Genomic DNA, 21431 nt, shown 5'->3' with positions numbered 1-21431 from the left:
AAATTATATTCAAACAATGACAGAGGAGATAGACTTATTAGTTAGTGAAGAGTCCGATAAGAGTGACAATGATGAACTAGTTAACCCAGGAACTATAGACACTATGGTTGAAAATGGTGACTATGTGTCTTTTGCTCCGGGTGAAGGTTTTTGAGACCCTTATCCATCTTAATTGACGACCGTGCCGGAGAAAAGGCGTTTCCTAATTTGTTTGGTGGCCATCCTAGAAAACTTAGAGATCCGTTAAAAAATCACTCCGAGGTGATTAGATCGGAACTTTTGAATACAGATAGGCGTTTTGCAGCGGATACGCCAAATTTATTTTTCAAATGTAAAGTTTTTGTACACAAACAAATTTCAAATAACGTACAAATAATTATGCGAAAAAATAAAAAAGAAAATGTAACAGCTAGTGACGTTGCAAATTCTGAAAATCTAACGAAAATGATTGATGATGATCAAGGCTACCGTTTATTACAGAATGTACAGAATTCACCATCACATTTAGCCACTGTAAGGAAAAATACTTTTGCGATGGTAAGACAATTAGGTCACCCTACAATATTTTTAACAATTAGCCCAAGTGAGTCAACATGGAGTGATTTATTGAAAATATTGTATAAATTACGTCACAAAATTGAAATATCTGACGAAGACGCTTTAAATTTACCATATGCAGAAAAATCAAATTTAATCAGAGAAGATCCTGTTGTTTGTGCTACATATTTTGATCAAAGATTTAGAGCTTTATTTAAATTGATAAGAAATAAAAATGGAATTTTTAATGAACACCCAGTTTACCATTATTTCTATCGTGTTGAATATCAGCATCGTGGTAGTCCACATGTTCACATGATTTTATGGCTTGTGAACGCACCTCAATTTGACCCTGCCAAGCCTGAAACATTTGACGCCTGTGTGACCCTTATAAATAAGTATATACAATGCATGGTTTCCGAAGACAGCCCTGCGAATGCATATAGCAGATCAAAACAAACTCACCGTCATACACATACTTGTTATCGTAGTGCAAAAGACAAAGAGACTAACAATTGTCGATTTAATATACCTTATCCTCCAATGAAAGAAACTTGTATATTAACACCACTAACGCCGGAAACCAGTTCAAACTATAAAGAACGGTTACATAAATACAAAGTTTTAATGCAATACCTAAGGAATTATAAATCTACAGAAAACCAATCTATAGAAGAAATGTTGCATAATTTACAAATAACATCCTACAATGAATATAAATCTATTATTAGGGTTGGAATTAAACGACCCATGGTATTTTTAAAAAGAGATATGGAACATCGTATGGTATCTGGGTTTAATGAAATTTTACTTCCATTATGGGAGTCCAATATGGACATTCAGTTCATTTTAGATACATATTCTTGTGTCAAATATGTCATTGAATACATAGGAAAAAGTCAAAGAGGTATATCTAAGCTTATGAAAGACATAGTAGAAAGTTTAAAATCATCATCAGACATGTCTGTAAAAACACAGTTATGGAAAATTGCGTCTTCATTTTCCGGAAGTCAAGAAATATCTGCTCAAGAAGCGGTCTACACTTGTTTAGGAATAAAACAATCATGTACATCTACTGGCCACGTATTTATTAATACAAGTCATTCGGATAAAAGAACTCGCATGGTTAAACCTATTGCTCTTCGGGGTCTAATGAATCCTGAATCTACTGATATATTTTGTGATGGACTAATAGAATATTATTCGTGTAGACCACTTTATTATGAAAATTTAACTCTAGCTGAATTTGCAGCTGACTTTGAAATTAAAAGTAAACAAAAATCATATAAAAAGTTGGATAATTCTGAGTCTGATGATACAATAGACGCTGAATCAAATGATGATGTATTTTATGAAAGTAATGTTCTAATTGGGAAACCCAACAAGTTTATGCATAAGCGTAAGATTCGAAAGATTATTCGATACGTAAGATTTAGTATCGATAAAAGTCCTGCTGACTTTTATAGGGAAAGAATTATGTTGTTTTTTCCTTGGAGAAATGAATACAATGATATAGAAAATATAAATTGTCAAGAAGTATATGAAAAAAATATTGAACAAATTCAACAAATGTATTATCAGTTCAATAAAATTGAAGAAGAAGATTTAGATGAAGATATAAATAACGTTGAAAAGCAACAAGATATTAATGAGACTGAATTACCGGATGATTGGGTCCCACATGATAAGATAATGTTGGATATAGGAGATTTTAAAGACCATGACGATGCTGATAATTCAGATAAAAATAATGAAATCAATGGAATGTTTAACGTACATAAAATTAATAACGAACAATTTATAAACCTAGTGAAATGTATGAATGAAGGTCAACGTATGATTCTCTATCATGTTACTAATGTACTTAGACAGCAAATATGGGGATCAGGTGCACCTAGTATTTTATGTTATGTAACTGGCCCAGCTGGGGCTGGTAAATCTGTACTTATACGGACTTTAGCTCAATCAACAATTAGAATAGCTAATGTCAGGCCAGATATAGATGATTTGTCACTTACTCCTGTGTTACTCACAGCACCTACAGGCAAAGCAGCATACGGTATAAGAGGTTTAACACTTCATGCTGCATTCAAATTACCAATTAATCAATTTTCTGGGATATTACCAAAACTTGGTGCTGACATATCAAATACTTTACGGTGTCAACTGGCTAATGTCAAACTACTCATAATTGATGAAATTTCTATGGTTGGCTTAAAGACTCTTGGTTACATTGATCAACGACTCAGACATATTCTACGTATTGACAAACCATTTGGTGATATAAATGTGATTGTTTTTGGTGACTTTTATCAATTACCACCAGTTTTATCCACACCACTGTACGAATATTTTGATCAAATAGTTGCCAAATATCCAACTTCGATAGAATTACTAGCGACGAAAGCGATATGGGAAACTTTTCAGTTTTATGAGTTAACTGAAATTATGAGGCAGAAAGATGATAAAGAATTTTCTGTAGTATTAACTAAATTAGCAAGAGGAGAACTGACTCAAAAAGATATCGATTTTTTTATAAATCTTACAAAACCGTTAGATATTAGTTTTCAACCGGGCATTATGCATCTATGGGCCACAAATAAAGAGGTAGATGATATGAATAGAAGAGTATTAAGTAGTCTAAATACTACTAGTTTTGTGTCTGAAGCAATAGATACAACAGGTAGAAAAGTTGACATCACTGCAGCAAAGAATCTTCCAAGACAAAAAACAATGGGATTACCTAAAACACTAATACTAAAATTAACAGCAAAATACATGGTTGTTACAAATATCTGTACAGAAGATGGTATTGTCAATGGCGCAATTGGAGAATTGATGCAAATTAACCGAACAGTAACTGCTAATGGTAAAGAAGTTGCACATAGAGTGTGGATAAAATTTGACGAACCAGAAATTGGTTCAATCACCAGACAAAAAGTTAAAGGAAAGTTATCTCCTCAAGGAGATGTATCTGACGACTGGTCTCATTGGACGCCTATTGAAATTACACACTTAGAATTTCAAATTGGTAACTCAGAGAACCGGAAAATTACTCGAACACAATTACCTTTGGTTGAGGCATTGGCCTTGACTGTTCATAAATCGCAAGGGGCAACTTATGAAAATGTTGCATATCATGTGCCTAAAAAGAATTTAGTGTGCAACATGCTTTATGTTGGATGCAGTAGAGCAACATCGGCTAAGGGCTTGAGTATAGACTATTTTCCATCTAATCCGCCAAAACCTACTGTTAAAGTTAATGTTGAAATGACTAGACTGCGATCTTGTACAATTAAACCTAAATTTGAATTTTTGACATTAAATAGTCACCCGATATATTGTGTTTCCCACAATATAAGATCATTAAACAAATATGTTGAACACATTCTTGCTGATAAAATATTATTAAAATCAAATTTACTATTTTTTCAAGAAACTGGAACTACAGATTCTGATTTTTATAATATTGAAGGATTCACAGAGGTATGTAGGATCAATAAAGTTCATGACAATGGCAAAAGTGGTTCAATATGCTTCATAAATAATAATATACGTCATAGTCTCAAGTCAAGTGAACACTCAGTTATTACTCATAACAAAGAACACATGGAAATTATTTGTGTTATCCTTGATAATTACACATATGTCGGATTATATGTTTCGCCTAAATTTCCTACAAACAAAATGTGTGAATGCTTAAAAAATATCATCGGTATTAATGAAGAAAACATCATTATAATTGGGGATTTCAATATAAATTTCTATAAAATCCCCAATGTTCTTAATAAAACTATAGAAGAGATGAAGTATAAAATACTTGTCAATGAAATTACAACAGACTATGGTACTTGTATTGACAATGTTATAACCAACACTAATTTTAATGTAATTGTTTATGAAAATCTGGTTAGTGACCATAGACCTTTGATTTTAGTGGACAAAGGAACAAAATCTCCTTCTCGATCTAACAACCAGGAAAGGATTGATAACTACTCTATACCACCACTGAAAGAAAAACTACAATCCTCAGAGGATTTAAATAAACACATTGAAAATGCATTGGAAACAGTTGTACACGGTAAAGATGATGACGCTCTTATTGAATCTGAAGATATGGAAACTATGAAAGATATGTTTAATCGTTCAATGAGCATTACCGATGACAATGATCATTCAGATGTATCGATTGCAAAAAAAAAAATTGTGTTAAATAAAATAAATATAAGTAAAATAAAGATTTCTCGAAAAATCATTGGCTTTGCAAATATAGATAATGTATCATGTTATGCGAACTCTGTTATTCAAGCTTTATATCATTGTGATAAGTTAGTAAGTGCGATTCATAAAGGTCAAGTTGGAGAAAAATTAAAACAACAGCTAATTGGATATGAAGCTAATAAAGTGACTGATACGTTTGAAATAAGAAAATATGTTGATGACACTTTAAACAACACGATTTTTACTAGAAATGAGCAACAAGATTGTGTAGAATTTATGGAAGCTTTAGTGAATTGTAACTGTAGTATATATGATGACTTATTCAGTTTTACCGAAAGTTGTATAAGCTACTGTGATTACTGTAAAAAAGAAATTTGCAGTCAAGAGGAACGAAATCTTGTGAAACGATTAGAATTACCTTCTAATTATGAACATAGTATAGAGTTAGAAAGTCTACTTGAATTGAATAAAAATAAATGGACATCCATTGCTGATTATTCTTGCCAAAACTGTAATCAAAAAGGAGGTTTCAAAAGACGACACGAAATAATAAAGGCAAATGATTACTTAGTATTACAATTGTCATTATTCAATTCTGCTTGGATAGATGGTCAAAATGTAATTAATAAAATAACAGATATGAAGTTGAAAAATATTTCTAAAGCTCAATTTACAATCGAAAATTTTTTTTACACGCCTTTGGCTACAATATTTCATTTTGGCGATGATACTAAATCTGGACATTATACCGTATATTTAAAAGAAAAGTTCAAATGGATATGTTGTAATGATAAAAATGTATCTGAAAAGAGATGGCCAAGTAATGGAAAAGGGGCGTACTTAATTATTCTAAAAAAAGATAATTCATCTGTCAATAAATTAACAAATCCATCAAAAGAAAATGAACCTAGTATAATGTTGGATTATACGAACAATGTATTGCAATCAGTTATGTATGAAGAAGACGACGACGCTTTTATGGTGCCTGAAGAAATAGAAACAATGGAAGATTTTTTCAGTCGGTCATTGAGTATGACTGATGGCAATGGACAGATAAATATAAAAAGTTATACGAATTTAATTTCAAAACAATCTAATCAAAAAGATATAAAACAAATCTCATCAATTGAGTGTAATATAAAAATGGATTGTAATTGTAAAAATCCATTGTTAAAATCAAATGAAACCCAAAATAATATTTTAAGAAATAATTTATACAGTAACATGCTACCAAAAGATTTGGAATACTATAGACTGGTAGTTGACCACACAAATAGAGTCAAGAAATTAATAAATAACAAAGTAAAATTATTTAATTTTATAGTTGGTACCTATTATCATATCATACCTAATTCGACAATATATACTTTAAAAACATTAGATATTAATGATTTTAATTGTCTTTATGGAGAAAGTTGGCTAAGCAACTTTGTAATTGATATTTGTTTGGCCATACAGTCTATGAATAAACAAACAGTTTTAAAAGTTTTATACTGTAACGAAGTAACAGAAATTTTAAGTAGTACGCAAAAAAATCAAGAACAGAAAAATAGGTATAACTTCGAAAAAAATAGTACTGTCATTATGCCATGGCATGTAGAATTATCAAAAATGAATCATTGGATTATTGCAGTAATTAATTTCGAACTTAAAGAGTGTTGCATAATAGACCCAATGAATCCTACTAAAGATCCAAAATACAATCNTATTATTTTATAATTGTGTGGAGTATATAATACATGGTCGTCCGACTGTCGTCGAACACAGGAATGTGCTGACCAAGGGTTTTAGGGCAACCATGGGCAAAGGACTCCCACTGTAGGTACCCTACAGTCAGTCGTGGTTTAGTATGCGCTAGTTACACTCATTCTATATCATTCTATATCATTCTATATCATTCTAAATCATTCTATATCATTCTATATCATTCTATGTCATTATATTTTATTATTCTATTCATTTGTATTAATATTAATAAATAACGTGTATTGTATTATTAATTGTGTCAATCAAATTATATATTCTAAAATTTTATTGAAAAGTGAGTGTTTTCTTTTTCTCATTAAGTTTAATTCCTTTTACCACGTGGGCCCGCACAACAATAGACTAAATGATTACAAAAATTTTGATTTCTATTGCAATTTGTGTGACAAGACTAATAATTAGGNCTAAATGATTACAAACATTTTGATTTCTATTGCATTTTGTGTGACAAGACTAATAATTAAGTAAAACTATTTATTATAAAAATGTTATTTTTAATGAACAGCAAATCGTCGTCTCCATAAAAAAATATCGTTTTTTATTAATATAGTTTATTTTAAGTGAAAAATCTAAACCTTTAATTTTGATGAGTGGATATAAATTTTGTTTTCATAAAACATTTTAAATTTTTACCTTGATCTTAGTAATTATGTTGACGATAATTAACTAAAAATTTTTTTATATTAATTCAACTTAAATATTTTTATCGCAAGGCAATAAAAGAGTAAAATACCTTCTCTGCTTCATATTGAAGCTAAAAAAAATTTTTGGGAGACTTAACAGCCAACCTCCTCGTGGTGTCTCCTGGGTAACGCTAATAGGCTGAAGTATGAAAAATTATAGATTCATATTGTTACAATAGGCTAAATTTTAGGAATGAATTCATATGTGTATTGGGAATTAACTCGTACATCTTCTAATTTGTCTCGGGGAATCAATTTATATATAAAATAAGTCTTGGAAATCAACTCACCGACACCTATCTATACTTATCCTAACTGCTGCGTAACCACATTTTTAGTAATTAATTCTATAGATGAGTTTAGAGTTTTATATGAAAAAAATAATTTATTAATATGTTAATATTAATTCGTTGGATAGATTAAAAGATTTACTCATCGTATCAATCAATTAAAACTTTCAGACCTAACTTTCCATTTTTAGCTAAAATGGCTCAAAAACAATTTTTTATTGACTAGAATAAATCATTAAATAGAAAATTTGATGAGAATTAAAACAATGTTATTTTTAAGATTAATATGCAGTCAGGAATTTTTATAATTACTATCTACAGTATATTTATAAGAAAAACTTANCTTTTGCATTATCTTTGGCTTTGTTGCTTACATTATTTAGCATCATTCAGTAATGAAATAAGTGTTCTTACTATAAGTTTACGATTACAAAAAAAAAAATGGTATTGTTAAGATTAGTATGCAGTTCAGAAATTTTATAATTACTATTGACAGTATACTTACGAGAAAAACTCAATATTTCGTTAAAAACACTATTTTCTTTAACATTTTTATCATAATAAATAATTTCAATAGAAATCATAGTAATCATTTCTATATAATTCTTGGTTAATCTAAAATTGAAATATTCAGAACTTAATTAATTTTAATGATATGCTTTAACTAAAAAAAACCAATCAAAAAGTTATTAAATTCTCAGCTTCGCATCGAAGCTAAAAAATCTAATCAGTTGTGCGTATTATAAAAATTGATTATAATTGTAAAAATCAATTATAAAATAAGGTAACCAAAAATCATTTAAACAGTAATATTTTACCAAATAATTTTGAATATTATAGATTGTTAGTATACCATAGTCAAGAAATTAATAAAAGCAAAGTAAAATTATTTTTTTTCATAGTTGGCGCATACTATCATATCATACACAATTCGAAAATATATACTTTAAAAACATTAGACATTAACACGTTGATAGACANTTATTACTAATTATATATATAAAATAATAATTAAAAGAAAAATCATATATTACTGCTATAACAGTGGTATAAAAACTATTCTAAAAATGTCATTACTGATACAGCAGTAATATTTTCAATGATTTCTTATGAAGAAGGAAGTTGTTCTGACCCCATGCATCTCATCCCATTTTGAAGTAGGTGTTTGTAAAATACCATGTCATTAAAAAAAAAAAATTGTTTTCAAATTATTACTGATTTGAATTTTAATATATTAAAAGTAATCAGTCCAAAATTTCATTTTTAACCTATTTTTTTGGTCCTTTAAAGTTGATGAAAAGTTATTGTGAAAGTTTATTATAAAAAAAATTGAATATGTTGCCATAACTTTTAGCTCAATTACAAGTTTGAAATTGACATCATTANAAAATTACTCCTTCGTTGACTAGAATGAATCATTAAATAGAAAATTTTATGAGAATTAAAACAATGTTATTTTTAAGATTAATATGCAGTCAGAAAGTTTTATAATTACTATTTATTGTAAATTTATCAGTANATTAAAACAATGTTATTTTTAAGATTAATATGCAGTCAGAAAGTTTTATAATTATTATTTATTGTAAATTTATCAGAAAAACTCATTATTTTTTGCATTTTTATCGTAATAGAACACTTAAATAGAAATCATAGTAATCATTTCTAAGTAATTTTTGATATTTAAAAAGATTCTACTATTGAAATATCCAGAACTGAATTAATTTTAATGATTTACTTTAACTAAAAAAAAAAAAGTTAATATTTTGAATCCCTCTTGTGGGCAGGTAAAGGGTTAGATTTATAAAAAAAACCAAATGATAGATAAAGACATGCATCTAAATAAAAAAAAATATACTGATTTGGTCATTTTTGATAAAGTTATAACAGTTAACAAAGTTNATTTGGTCATTTTTGATAAAGTTATAACAATTAACAAAGTTATAAGTTTTATACACTGGACTACAAGGAACTTCCATCAGAAACAAAAATATACTATTCTAAATCAACTTTTCGCGATGTTTTAAAATGTGCAATTAGACTTTTTCTATATTTTCTAAGTTTTAATATTATTAAAAAATAGTTTTTACATATAAAAAAAAATAATTAAGAACAAAAAAAATTGTTTTAAATTAATACTGATTTGATATAATATTTAATATTAATTTGATTATTAATAAGTTAAAAATAAGGAAAATGACATATTTAACCAATTTTGTTAATCGTTTAAAGTTGATTGTTGTAAATGTTTATAAAAAAAAAAAAAAATTTATTTTACCATAACTTTTAGCTCAATTGGTAAGTTTGACATTGACATAATTAAATAGAAAATTTTATGACAATTAAAAAAATTGTATCGTTAAGATCAATATGCAGTCAGAAAGTTTTATAATTACTATTTATTGTAAATTTATCAGAAAAGCTCAATATTTTTTTGCATTTTTATGGTAATAGATAACTTAAATAGAAGTAATAGTAATAATTTCCTAGGAACTTTTGTTGTTTGTTGAAAAGATTCTATAATTGAAATATTGAGAACTTAATTAATTTTAATGATTTACTTTAACTAAATGTACCAATCAAAACAAAGTTGTTAAAAAGATTTACTCAATTGAGTTTATTATAAAATTTGATTATATTTGTAAAAATCAATTGTTAATTCAGGAGAAAAAACAATCATTTTTTTTAGAAATGATTTATATAGCAACACGTTAGAAAAAAATTTGAATATTATAGTCTAATAGTAGCACACACAAACAGAGTAATAAAATTATTAAATTACAAAGTAAAATGATTTAATTTTGTAGTTGAAACCTATCATATCAAACTTCATTCGTTAATAAATATTTTGAAAACATTAGAAATTAATGATTTTAATTGTCTTTATGGAGACGATGTAATAACTAACTGTTTAATTGATAAATTAGAATTTTTTTTTCAATTTTTGAGAGTAATATCTTCAACTAGATACGAATTGTAGTAATTTGACGTATTGTTGAAAAAAGTAGGTCAAGTTAGAGCAGAGAAAATAAATGATAGTCACAAAAAAATATCTTCTCGGCTTTGCATCGAAGCGAAAACTTAAAATATAGTAAAATAATTTTAATACGAATAAGAAATTTCTTCTTGCAAGGGGCGACTAAAGTGATGGGATCCTTGATCTTTATTGAAGTTATTGAATCTAAATGTGATAAAAATCAAACGAGTTAAAATTTATACTAACTTAAAAAGAATTAAGAAAAAATGCAAAAAATTCATTGCCATATGCGGGTTGGAACCTCGTACCCCAAGCGTGTAAAACATAAATTTTACCAACTCGGCAACCGTACGTTGCTTCCGGCGGTTGAAAAATTGGCTATTTAAGCTAGTTCAAATTTCAAAGTTATTTTTCTCGACTTAAAAGAAACAAACATATTTAAATAAGTTTAACTATCTATACTATATCAATTTTAATTTATATAATATTTATGAAAATCTGTACTCCCCTTGTCAGGTATTTTAAAATAAAATAAAATACAAAACCCAGAATTTTAACACAAAAATAGCATATTTTTGCATACGGTAGTCATTTTTACCATGAAGACAAATCCAGAGGTCAAATTTTTTTTTTTCACATTAAAGTATATTACATAAGCTTTAATTTAAGATATATTTAAAAGTGTCAGTATTTCCGGAATACTTTCAAAAATTAAATTGAAAATATCGTAGTAACAATACGCATGTTTAAAGTTTTGACCCCCCTTGTTAAAGGGGTATGATCCGATTTACAAAAAAAGCGTGCCAGATGAAAGGGGTATATAAATATTTATTATAAAAAAATAATAATATTGATCCATACATTTTTCCAAAAGTTATATAAAATATAAATTAAATAATATAACATATAAAATCGAGATTTTTTTCACGGAAATCGTACGTTTTTCTTTAACTTTGATGTCCGTTTTCACCACGAAGACAAGTCCAGAGGTCAAATTTTTTTTTTTCAAATTAAAGTATATTACATAAGCTTTAATTTAAGATATATATAAAAGTGTCAGTCTTTCCGGAACATTTTCAAAAGTTAAGTTGAAAAAGTTCTACTTTCTATACGCATTTTAAAAGGTTTGCACCCCCCCTGTATAAAGGGAAATGGTCCGATTTTAAAAAAAAGTATGTCGAATGAAAGAAGTATATATAAAGTATTTATCATTAAAGAATAAAGTTGATTCATGCATTTTTTAAAAAGTTATAGCAACATAATGTTAAAAAATGTAAAATATAATATCAAGAATTTTTTCACAAAAATAGCATATTTTTGCATACGGTAGTCATTTTCACCATGAAGACAAGTCCAGAGGTCAAATTTTTTTTTTTCAAATTAAAGTATATTACATTAGCTTTAATTTAAGGTATATATAAAATTGTCAGTCTTTCCGGAACATTTTCAAAAGTTAAGTTGAAAAAGTTAATTTTTTGTAAAAAAGTTACCATTTTGAAACCCCATCCTTTGGGCTGTTAAAGGGTCAAATGTTCACAAAAATATATAAAATGATAGGTAATTATCTAAGGTATCTATAAAAAAAAAAATTATATTGATTCGATCATTTTTAAAAAAGTTATGGCAATTTTAAGTAAAAAAAATTGAAAAAATATCGAAAATTAGCGATTTTTAAATTTGTAATTTTTTGGGGGATTTCCCCCGTTTACGGGGAACGAGGGAATTTTTTTCAATTTTTGAGGGTAATGTCTTCGACTAGATACGATTTGTGATCTTTTGACATATTGTTCATCAAAATCGGTCCAGCGAGAGCTGAGATTGAGCGTTCACAGACACAAAAAAAAAAATAAAAAAAAAATAAAAAAAAAAACACATCATAGTAAAATTAATACCTTCTCAGCTTCGCATCGAAGCTAAAAATAACAACTTTATTTATTTAAATTGCAACAAACATATTTTACTAGTTTTAATATTAAAAAATTATCAATTTAAAAAAATGTATAGCTGACAACTTTTGAACAAGTATTTTGGGGTTTATTAACAATTTAAAATAAAGTCTGGGTATGATGAGCAGGTTAGTTATTTATATAATTACATATCAATAGGCAATACTTTTCCTCTCACCCAGATATAATCATGACCATAATTCAAAAATGCTGGTTACAAGGTTATCAACTAATCATTTTCTTCATTGGATCATTTTAGCTTCGATGTGAATCTGAAAAGGTATTGGTTTTACTATGATGTGTTTTTTTGTGTCTGTTACCACTTTTTCACAGCTATCACTGAACGGATTTCTTTCAACGATACGTCAAAATATCACAAATCGTATCTAATCGAAGACATTATTCTCAAAAATTGAAAAAATTTCCCTCGTTCCCCGTAAATGAGGAAAACCTCCAAAAAAATTACAAATTTAAAAATCGCTAATTTTCGAAATTTTTTAAGAATTTTTTAAATTTTAGCTTCGATGCGAAGCTGAGAAGGTATTGGTTTTACTATGATGTGTTTTTTTTTTTTTTTATAGTAATAAAATATTAATTTTTTAATAGAATGGTTTGCCCATAAGAGTACATAGAATCAACCTTCTCAACTGCAATTATTTTATTAACATAATCATGAACAAATTTTTAGACAAGTCGACCATAGATATGGTAAAAATTATACATAAATATTTAAATTATTATAACAACTTTTAGCTTCGATGTGAAGCTGAGAAGGTATTGGTTTTACTATGTGTTTTTTTTTTTGTGTCTGTTACCACTTTTTCTCAGCTCTCACTGAACGGATTTCTTTCAACGATACGTCAAAAGATCACAAATTGTATCTAGTCAAAGACATTACCCTTCAAAATTGAAAAAATTTCCCTCGTTCCCCGTAAATGGGGGAAACCTCCAAAAAAATTACAAATTTAAAAATCGCTAATTTTCGAAATTTTTTCAATTTCTTTTACTAAAAACTGCCGTAACTTTTTCAAAAATGAACATATCAATATAATTTTTTTTTTTTATAGATGCTTGATGTCTTTACCTATTATTTGGTATATTTTTTTTGTAAATTTGACCCTTTTTTTGCCCACAGGGGGGGATTTAAAATGACAACTTTTTCACAAAAAATTAACTTTTTCAACTTAACTTTTGAAAATGTTCCGGAAAGTCTGACACTTTTATATATATCTTAAATTAAAGATAATGTAATGTAATTTAATTTGAAAAAAAAAAATTTGACCTCTGGACTTGTCTTCATGGTGAAAACGGCTACCGAATGCTATTTTTGTGTGAAAATTTTTGATTTTATAATTGACATTTTTTACTTTAAAGTGCTATAACTTTTTAAAAAATGTATGGATCAATACAATTTTTTCATGAGAAGTAGTATTTATATATATCTTTTATTGGATATAATTTTTTTTTAAATCAGACTATTTCCCTATATATGGGGGGGCTTCAAATATAAAAAATGCATATAGAAAGTAGAACTTTTTCAACTTAACTTTTGAAAATGTTCCGGAAGGTCTGACACTTTTATATATATCTTAAATTAAAGCTAATGTAATATACTTTAATTTGAAAAAAAAAAATTTGACCTCTGGACTTGTCTTCACGGCGAAAATGGCTACCGAATGCTATTTTCTAGTGAAAATTCTCGATTTTATTATTTATATTATATTTAACTTTATAATGCTATAACTTATTGAAAAGTTTATGGATCCACACAATTTTTTATGAGAAATAATATTTTTTAATAAACCCTTTTTCATTCGACATACTTTATCTTAATCAGGATATTATTAAGAAACCAGCAGATCAAGTAGCTTTTGGAATAAAACACCAATTTTTTTAAAATTAATCACTATCTAAAGATTTGCATCGAAGCGTTTATTTTTGATAGTGATTTTAATCACTGTCAGATATCATTATACTTGAATCAACTATGCCACGTCACCACTGTGCCGCGACCCCCCTGTGCTGGGTTTTTTTTATTTTGTCATTTCATATTAGTATAAATTAAACATTTGTTAATGACAGTTCCAAGTGCCAAGTATTATAATATTAAAGTTCCAAGTTCCAAATAATGTGATAATATTATTGTTCCAAGTACCAATATTTTATTATAGATAACAGAAAATCATTCTTTATTTTATTAAGACTTCATATATATTTTTTTTTACTTAAAACTGTCATAATTTTTTTTTAAATGAACAAATCAATATAATTTTTTTTTTATAGGTATTTGATGTCTTTACCTATCATTTAGTATATTTTTTTTATAAATCTGACTCTTTACCTGCCCACAATTTAAAATTTTAAATTACATTTTTATCACAAAAAATTAACTTTTAAAAGTGTTCCGGAAAGTCTGACATGTTTATATATATCTTTAATTAAATCTAATGTAATGTACATGATTATGGAAAAACAAATTTTGGACTTTATTTTGTTTTCACGGTGAAAATGGCTACCAAATGCTATTTTTGTGTGAAAATTCTCGATTTTATTTTTTACATGTTTAACTTTATAATGCTATAACTTATTGAAAAGTGTATGGATCAACACAATTTTTTTATGAGAAATAATATTTATATTCCTTTTACATTCAACATACTTTATCTTAATCAAGATATTAATAAGGAAATAGCAGATCATGTATGTAGCTTTTAGAATAATCCACCAATTTTTTAAAATTAAACACTATCTATGGATTTGCATCGAAGCGTTTTTTACAATTGTGATTTTAATCACTGTCAGATATCATTATACTTGATCCAACTATGCCACGCCACTAGTGTGCTGGGTTTTTTGTAATATTAATTTAATAAAATAAGTATTTTACCGTTAATAAAAATAGTTGTTAAAAATAAGTGTTTGTCTTTATAAAGAGATAAACCCAATAAATTTTTATGTGTTTGTAAATCATGAAACAAATACTACTATATAATGCATAAAAATATTTTTTTTTGAAACTTATATTATTATAGGATAAACTCTGTATGTTTATAAGCTTAATAATCATACTTGAAAATTGCGCATTAATTGTAAAATTTAAAAATCAAAACATATTTTTAAAAAATATGCAATATTTACTATTAAAAGTCAAAGTATAAGGATTACATTTTATTTTGTGTAACTAGTTTTGACTTTTTTTCTCTTTTATGTTCTACGTTATACATTATAGGATGGATTGCCGATCAGAGTAACCAGAATAAATATTTTAAACTGTAATCCTTTTCTTAAAAGAGCAATATATGCTGTTCTAAATGATCGAGCAAAAGCAAAGGTAAGTTTTAAAAAATTACTACACAATATTATATATAAAAAAAATAATTGATTTCCTTTAATCACATATATTTCTTGATTTATCAGCTAATAGTTACTAATAATGACACCTCAACTGCATTACAATTCTTATTTACCGATTTTATATTTTCCTAAATTTGATGGGAATCTGAAAAATGGCCATCATTTTTGTATCATGTTCCCGATAACATACTGAACTACGCAAATAATTGAGTCCAACTTGAATAATCTGAAAAAATAATTATGCAATGAGTTTAATTTTTGAATAATTAATAGTTAGCAATATTTAAATAATTAAATCATTCTAAAAAAAAATTGGAAAATCATTTTTTTTATATTTCTTACATAATTTGATGATGTTAAAAAATGTTGTATGAAAACAAGAGCTTATCCCTCAATTTTTTTTTATTAGACCTTTATATTTGAGTTTGATAGCCATCTTGAAAAAATGATAATTTCATTTTTCAAAAGTATTTTTTTAGCACAGTTTATGGTAAAAAAAAATTCAACATACTTATGAGATTTTAAACACTTAATACAATAATGTAATTAAATATTTTTATGACAGTTTGTTACTCAGTTATTCAACTAACTATAAAAAAAATCATAAATACTTAAAAAATCGATCAATACTTAATTTGCAAGTAAATTAAACCTACTTAATCATGAAATAATTGTCATAATCAAAATTATGAATATTATCATCGCTTAATACTAATTAATAATTATCTCAAAAACTAGATTTCATGGCACAATCTTATCTAGATTGAGTTGAAACTCCTTTCATTATTTTTTGCCATGTGTTAATCAATATATTACGTATAATGTGTCGTAACTCAAAAATTAATAAAAAATAATATTTAAAGATTAAAAGAATAAGGTCAGAATTAATTAATTGTTGTTGGAGTTTAAAAAAATGAGAGTGAATGTTACTTTTGATTCGGGGTGTATTCGAGGGTCATAAAATAACAATGTAAATTTTTTTATGGATTTAAAAAAATCTTACCTAGTAAATTCTCTGGTTCTTATAATAACCTTAGTGATGAAATTGGTAAAAATGATAAATAAAGTAACACAAGTTCAAATTTGTAGTTCACAAATTAACACATAAAAACTTCGACAATGACGACCACGACGTTCGCATAGATTAATACAGAGCACGAAAAGAACAGCCAGGAGCAAGGATTTGCTCTGGCTTTTTATAATATTTTTTTACCATCAAAATTCTTCACTGTCGAATTTTTAGTATAATTGTTTATTGATAAATAAGCATAAAACACAGAGATCAATACAGATGAATATAATATAAATTATTTTGACATTTACATGTGTAACATTAACATGTTTTTTTACAAGTAAGACGAAAATTAATACAATGCATTTAACTATTAATAGTAAAATAACAAAGATGAAAAAATTATACATAGATTTTCTTTTGGTAAGGAAAGATTTTAAAAGTAATTATTAATTGATTTATGACCCAACCGCATACGTGAGTTTGACGAATATTTCTCTTAAATGTTTATCTAAATTTTTGTTCGAAAAGGGTCATGTCCTTGTAAGAATATAATGTATAATGAAACAAGTTAAAATTAACCATTTCTATGGATAGAAGTGGTGACTATTTGAAATGAAAAAGAATATGTTAATAAATACTAAAAAGATATTATTGTTGAGTACATGAACAGGGTATTTTAGTGTTGCCCCGTATAAATAATAGTGACGATTATATTACGACAAATGTTAACTCGTTATAATATGTAATTCTAAGAAGGGATTAGAGATTACTTAACCTAACACAATATTTTAAAATATAACTTTTGGAATTAATAAAATTTATGTCTAATAAGTATTAATTTACATTATTTAAAATATTACGTGTAACAATATCTTATGGGTCAATCCATGCCAAATCATCCAGAAGTTTTTGCACGACCACCTCATATTTTTCTTAAATTTTCAGGGTTTATTATTTATGCTAAAATTAGATTAAAACAATTTTTTTTTTTTTTTTTTTATGACCTTCCGATTTTTATGGCTATTTTAATGTAAAAAATGTTAAAAATAACCAGAATGTTAAAAAACACACAGATTATTCAATATTAACTCAATCGACTTAAAATTTTAGGATTGACCTTATTATAACTTATATTTAACATTGAAAAAAAAAAAAAATTTATGTGAAATTTTAAACTTAAATGACATTCTAAAAATGGTGCTTTTTTTGAGAAAATTGGCGTTTTTGAGCTCACTTAAAACCATTAAGAAGTTATTTTTTTTTTTTTTGATTTTTAAATGTGGTATTGTATAGTGTATAATCTATGTTTCAACTAAATTTCAAATATTTAAAACAATTTTTTTGGGATTTATAGGCCTACAAAGTCAGAAATTTTATAAAAAGACACGTATTCTAGGTGCATTATCTCTGTTGGGGGACCTAATTTCAAAATTTTTTTTTTTTAATTTTTTAGTTATATATCTGCTAAACACACCATAAAAATTTGAAGTTTGAGAAAAAAGTTTATCATGTAAAATTTAGCATTAGAAAATCAGTAAAAATCCGTTCAAAATCATGTAATATATTACAATACAATTTAACTATTATATATATATTATAATTATTTAATTCATTATTTTGGATACAAAATAAAAAATAAATAATTTTGGTTTATTCTTTGTAGTTAGAATATTGTATCTTCATAAATATCAGTTGATATTTATGAAGATACAATATTTAATGATGTCTTAAAACTTCTTATGGTATTGGTATTAATTGGTACAATTCTGTGTTTTTCTCTAGTACCGATAATAGTTTTACACAATTTAAATCGCGTATTAAGATTTTTTTCATTCTGTTGTACTTCTATAGTGGGTACATAAATGTATTTTATCCCTTTAATTTTTTCATCGCAAAATTGGAACATATCAATTGGCGTTAATATTTGGTTTGAACCAACTCGCTGCAAGCTAGATTTTGATACTTCTCTTTTTGTCGTTCCACCAACTCCATCACTGGCGTTTTTGCCATGACACGAAGCAAAAAAATGCCATTCTGCATCAAAACCAAAGTCGTCAATATGATAACACAGATTAATAAAGTTTTTTTTATTTTTGTATTGACTCGAAGCACCGTCACTAAAATAATGAATTTTTTTTACAAATGGGACTGTTAATCTAATGTCTTGTATAAGGTGATTTTGAAATGTATGTACAGCAACGGTATTATGTTCCATGTGATCACTAATTATGCATATACATCGACACTTAATTATATTTTCTATTTTATAATAATAAACAAAGGGATGAAGAGTGGCTTGTTTATTAACCCAGTGGAAGCTTTGAATTTCATCCTGTACAGCAAAATTATAATTTTCTGAAAAATCTGCCAGAATAATACACTCATTGAATTCTAATGTTTCTTTTTTTAGTTTTAAAAAATTTGATTGGATCTTAAAAATATAATGGTGCTTTTTTAGTTTAATAATTTTATTAATTAAAGTTTCAATAAAATCTTCTGTACATTCTATATTTGTTACTAATTCTGCCCGATCAGTACTTACCCATTGTTTAAAAACAATGTTTTCGTCATCAAGCTCTTTAGAAATAGTTTCTTTTAAGTATTCATAGTTATTCGGACAATTGGAACATTCACTCATCATACAAAAATAATTATCCATATCACAAACTATTGATTTAAGCAAGTATACAAAATCGTATTTTAATGAAGCTCCGTCAATCATAAGTTTAACATTTTGATGGTGAACACATACACACACAGTATGAGTACCTGAAGCACCAGCTAAAACACACCATTTTGGTTTCAACTCGCAAAATTTTGACCGCCCAATTTTAACGTTAGGATTTTTACTTTTAAATTCAACAAATAATTCATTTAAATTACATAAAAGTAATCGTTTTTGTTTAAATTCCTTAGTGTTATTTATTTTAATGGATACAAAATCTTTCTTCCCAGGACATACACGACTATACTCATCATCTTCATAAAAATTTTGAATAAGTTTAATTATTTCACAATTTAATACACGACCTGATTTTTTTGGAACATCTGGTAATATACCATACTTGTTGAGCAAATCTCTTGATAAACGAACTAAATACTCAGATGTATTAAATTCTATAGATACTTTTTCTCTAGACCAAGATTGCGGTAATAAACTTTTTTACCGTTTGTCCATATAAATGATTAAATTTATTTAAATATTTTATTTTGTGGTACTCACAAATCGTAGTTATATTTATTTTGGTCCGTAAATTTAATAATAATTTTTCTTCTTCATTATTATGATCAGCAAGATTAATTAAATTTTTAGAAAAAGATCCATACACTGATTTATGACAATCTTCATTAGAAAAATTTCCGACGGAACATCTCATATTTGATGAAGTGTAAAAAACAATTTTGTATAAAAAATAAGTTTAAAATAAATGTATTATATATGTAACAGGAGCAAAAAAAATCTCAAGAAACGTCTAGAAACATTGACGAATAATATGCACAGAGATAGTATAGTCTATACTGTGTACTTCTTAAACTATGTATAAATAGACTCGTTATGATAATAACAGATTGAATCGATAACAATGATATATCAGAATAAGATATCTATAAAGACAAACAACGCCAAAGCATTAGATTTAAAATTAAAAATATCCACAATACAACCTATAAAACCTATACACAATTCTCACAGAAAAGTATATATGTAATAATTATAATATATAATAGTTACATTGTATTGTAATATATTACATATACAGTAATATATAAAAAAATTACAAAAATATGGTTTGAAAACAACAAAAAACTATCATTAAATACATGATTTTGAACGGATTTTTACTGATTTTCTAATGCTAAATTTTACATGATAAACTTTTTTCTCAAACTTCAAATTTTTATGGTGTGTTAAGCAGATATATAACTAAAAAATTAAAAAAAAAAAATTTTGAAATTAGGTCCCCCAACAGAGATAATGCACGTAGAATACGTGTCTTTTTATAAAATTTCTAACTTTGTAGGCCTATAAATCCCAAGAAAATTGTTTTAAATATTTGAAATTTAGTTGAAACATAGATTATACACTAAGTCATTCCATGTGAAATCACCTAATGTGTGTGCTGGTATAGTTCAGAAATTTATGAAATTCATATTGTCATAAAAAAAAAAGATATAGGGACAAGGATATTAATTATAATAATAAAAAGAATGAAGAGAAATTATTATAATGAAGGATGATGAAGGAAATAAAATAAGCGGCCATATGTGTGATATTTATATTTTTTATAATTAAGAAAGAGGAATAATAATAGAATGTAGATATTATATATAGATGTTATGGTTAACGGATTGTTGAAGTGCGTTTAGCTACAAGGTGAAAATATAGCATATAATATATATATCCATGAACTCGTTATTAAGATCCTACCACTGCGCGTAGTTTGTCGTAAAAAGTCAATTGAAGGAAAATTATATTCGGATGATTCACACCTGAGTCATATTAATTCTACAATGAAATGTGCAATGATTACGGAGGAGGATTTTACGACTCTTAATATTTATTGGTCATGCTATATGAATGGGAAACAGCGTGTGTTCATGTAAGATGCTACTGTCCAATTGTTGGGCGCCAAGCCTTAATGGCTG

The 21431-nt window shown here is 26.7% G+C and overlaps 1 protein-coding gene and 1 long non-coding RNA gene across 2 annotated transcripts in view; one reads left to right on the top strand and one right to left on the bottom strand.

Annotated features, from left to right (window-relative positions):
* The first annotated feature begins 15612 nt into the window (after positions 1-15612).
* The window catches only part of LOC126898146 (uncharacterized), a 9451-nt gene continuing 3632 nt past the window's right edge, over positions 15613-21431 (top strand). Inside the window, exon 1 of the long non-coding RNA XR_007702226.1 lies at positions 15613-15746. This is a non-coding gene — a long non-coding RNA (uncharacterized LOC126898146). The remainder of the gene's footprint in view (positions 15747-21431) is intronic.
* On the bottom strand, positions 17006-20862 carry LOC126897924 (uncharacterized). Its single transcript, XM_050671871.1, has 2 exons — positions 19845-20862; positions 17006-19814 (listed from the first exon to the last, which is right to left on the bottom strand). Exon 2 carries the CDS (start codon positions 19504-19506, stop codon positions 18484-18486), a length of 1023 nt encoding a protein of 340 aa, XP_050527828.1. The 5' UTR covers positions 19507-19814; positions 19845-20862; the 3' UTR covers positions 17006-18483.

The sequence above is a fragment of the Daktulosphaira vitifoliae genome, unplaced genomic scaffold, assembly GCF_025091365.1.
Source record: "Daktulosphaira vitifoliae isolate Bord-2020 unplaced genomic scaffold, ASM2509136v1 Scaffold_1, whole genome shotgun sequence".
Classification (NCBI taxonomy): Eukaryota; Metazoa; Arthropoda; class Insecta; order Hemiptera; family Phylloxeridae; genus Daktulosphaira; species Daktulosphaira vitifoliae.
The sequence above is the reverse complement of the archived record's forward strand: the minus strand, read 5'-3'. Positions and strand labels throughout refer to the sequence as shown.

Coding starts and splice junctions, on each gene's coding strand:
- LOC126897924 (XM_050671871.1), bottom strand. CDS start 19,506: ATGATTGACGGAGCTTCATTAAAATACGATTTTGTATACTTGCTTAAA.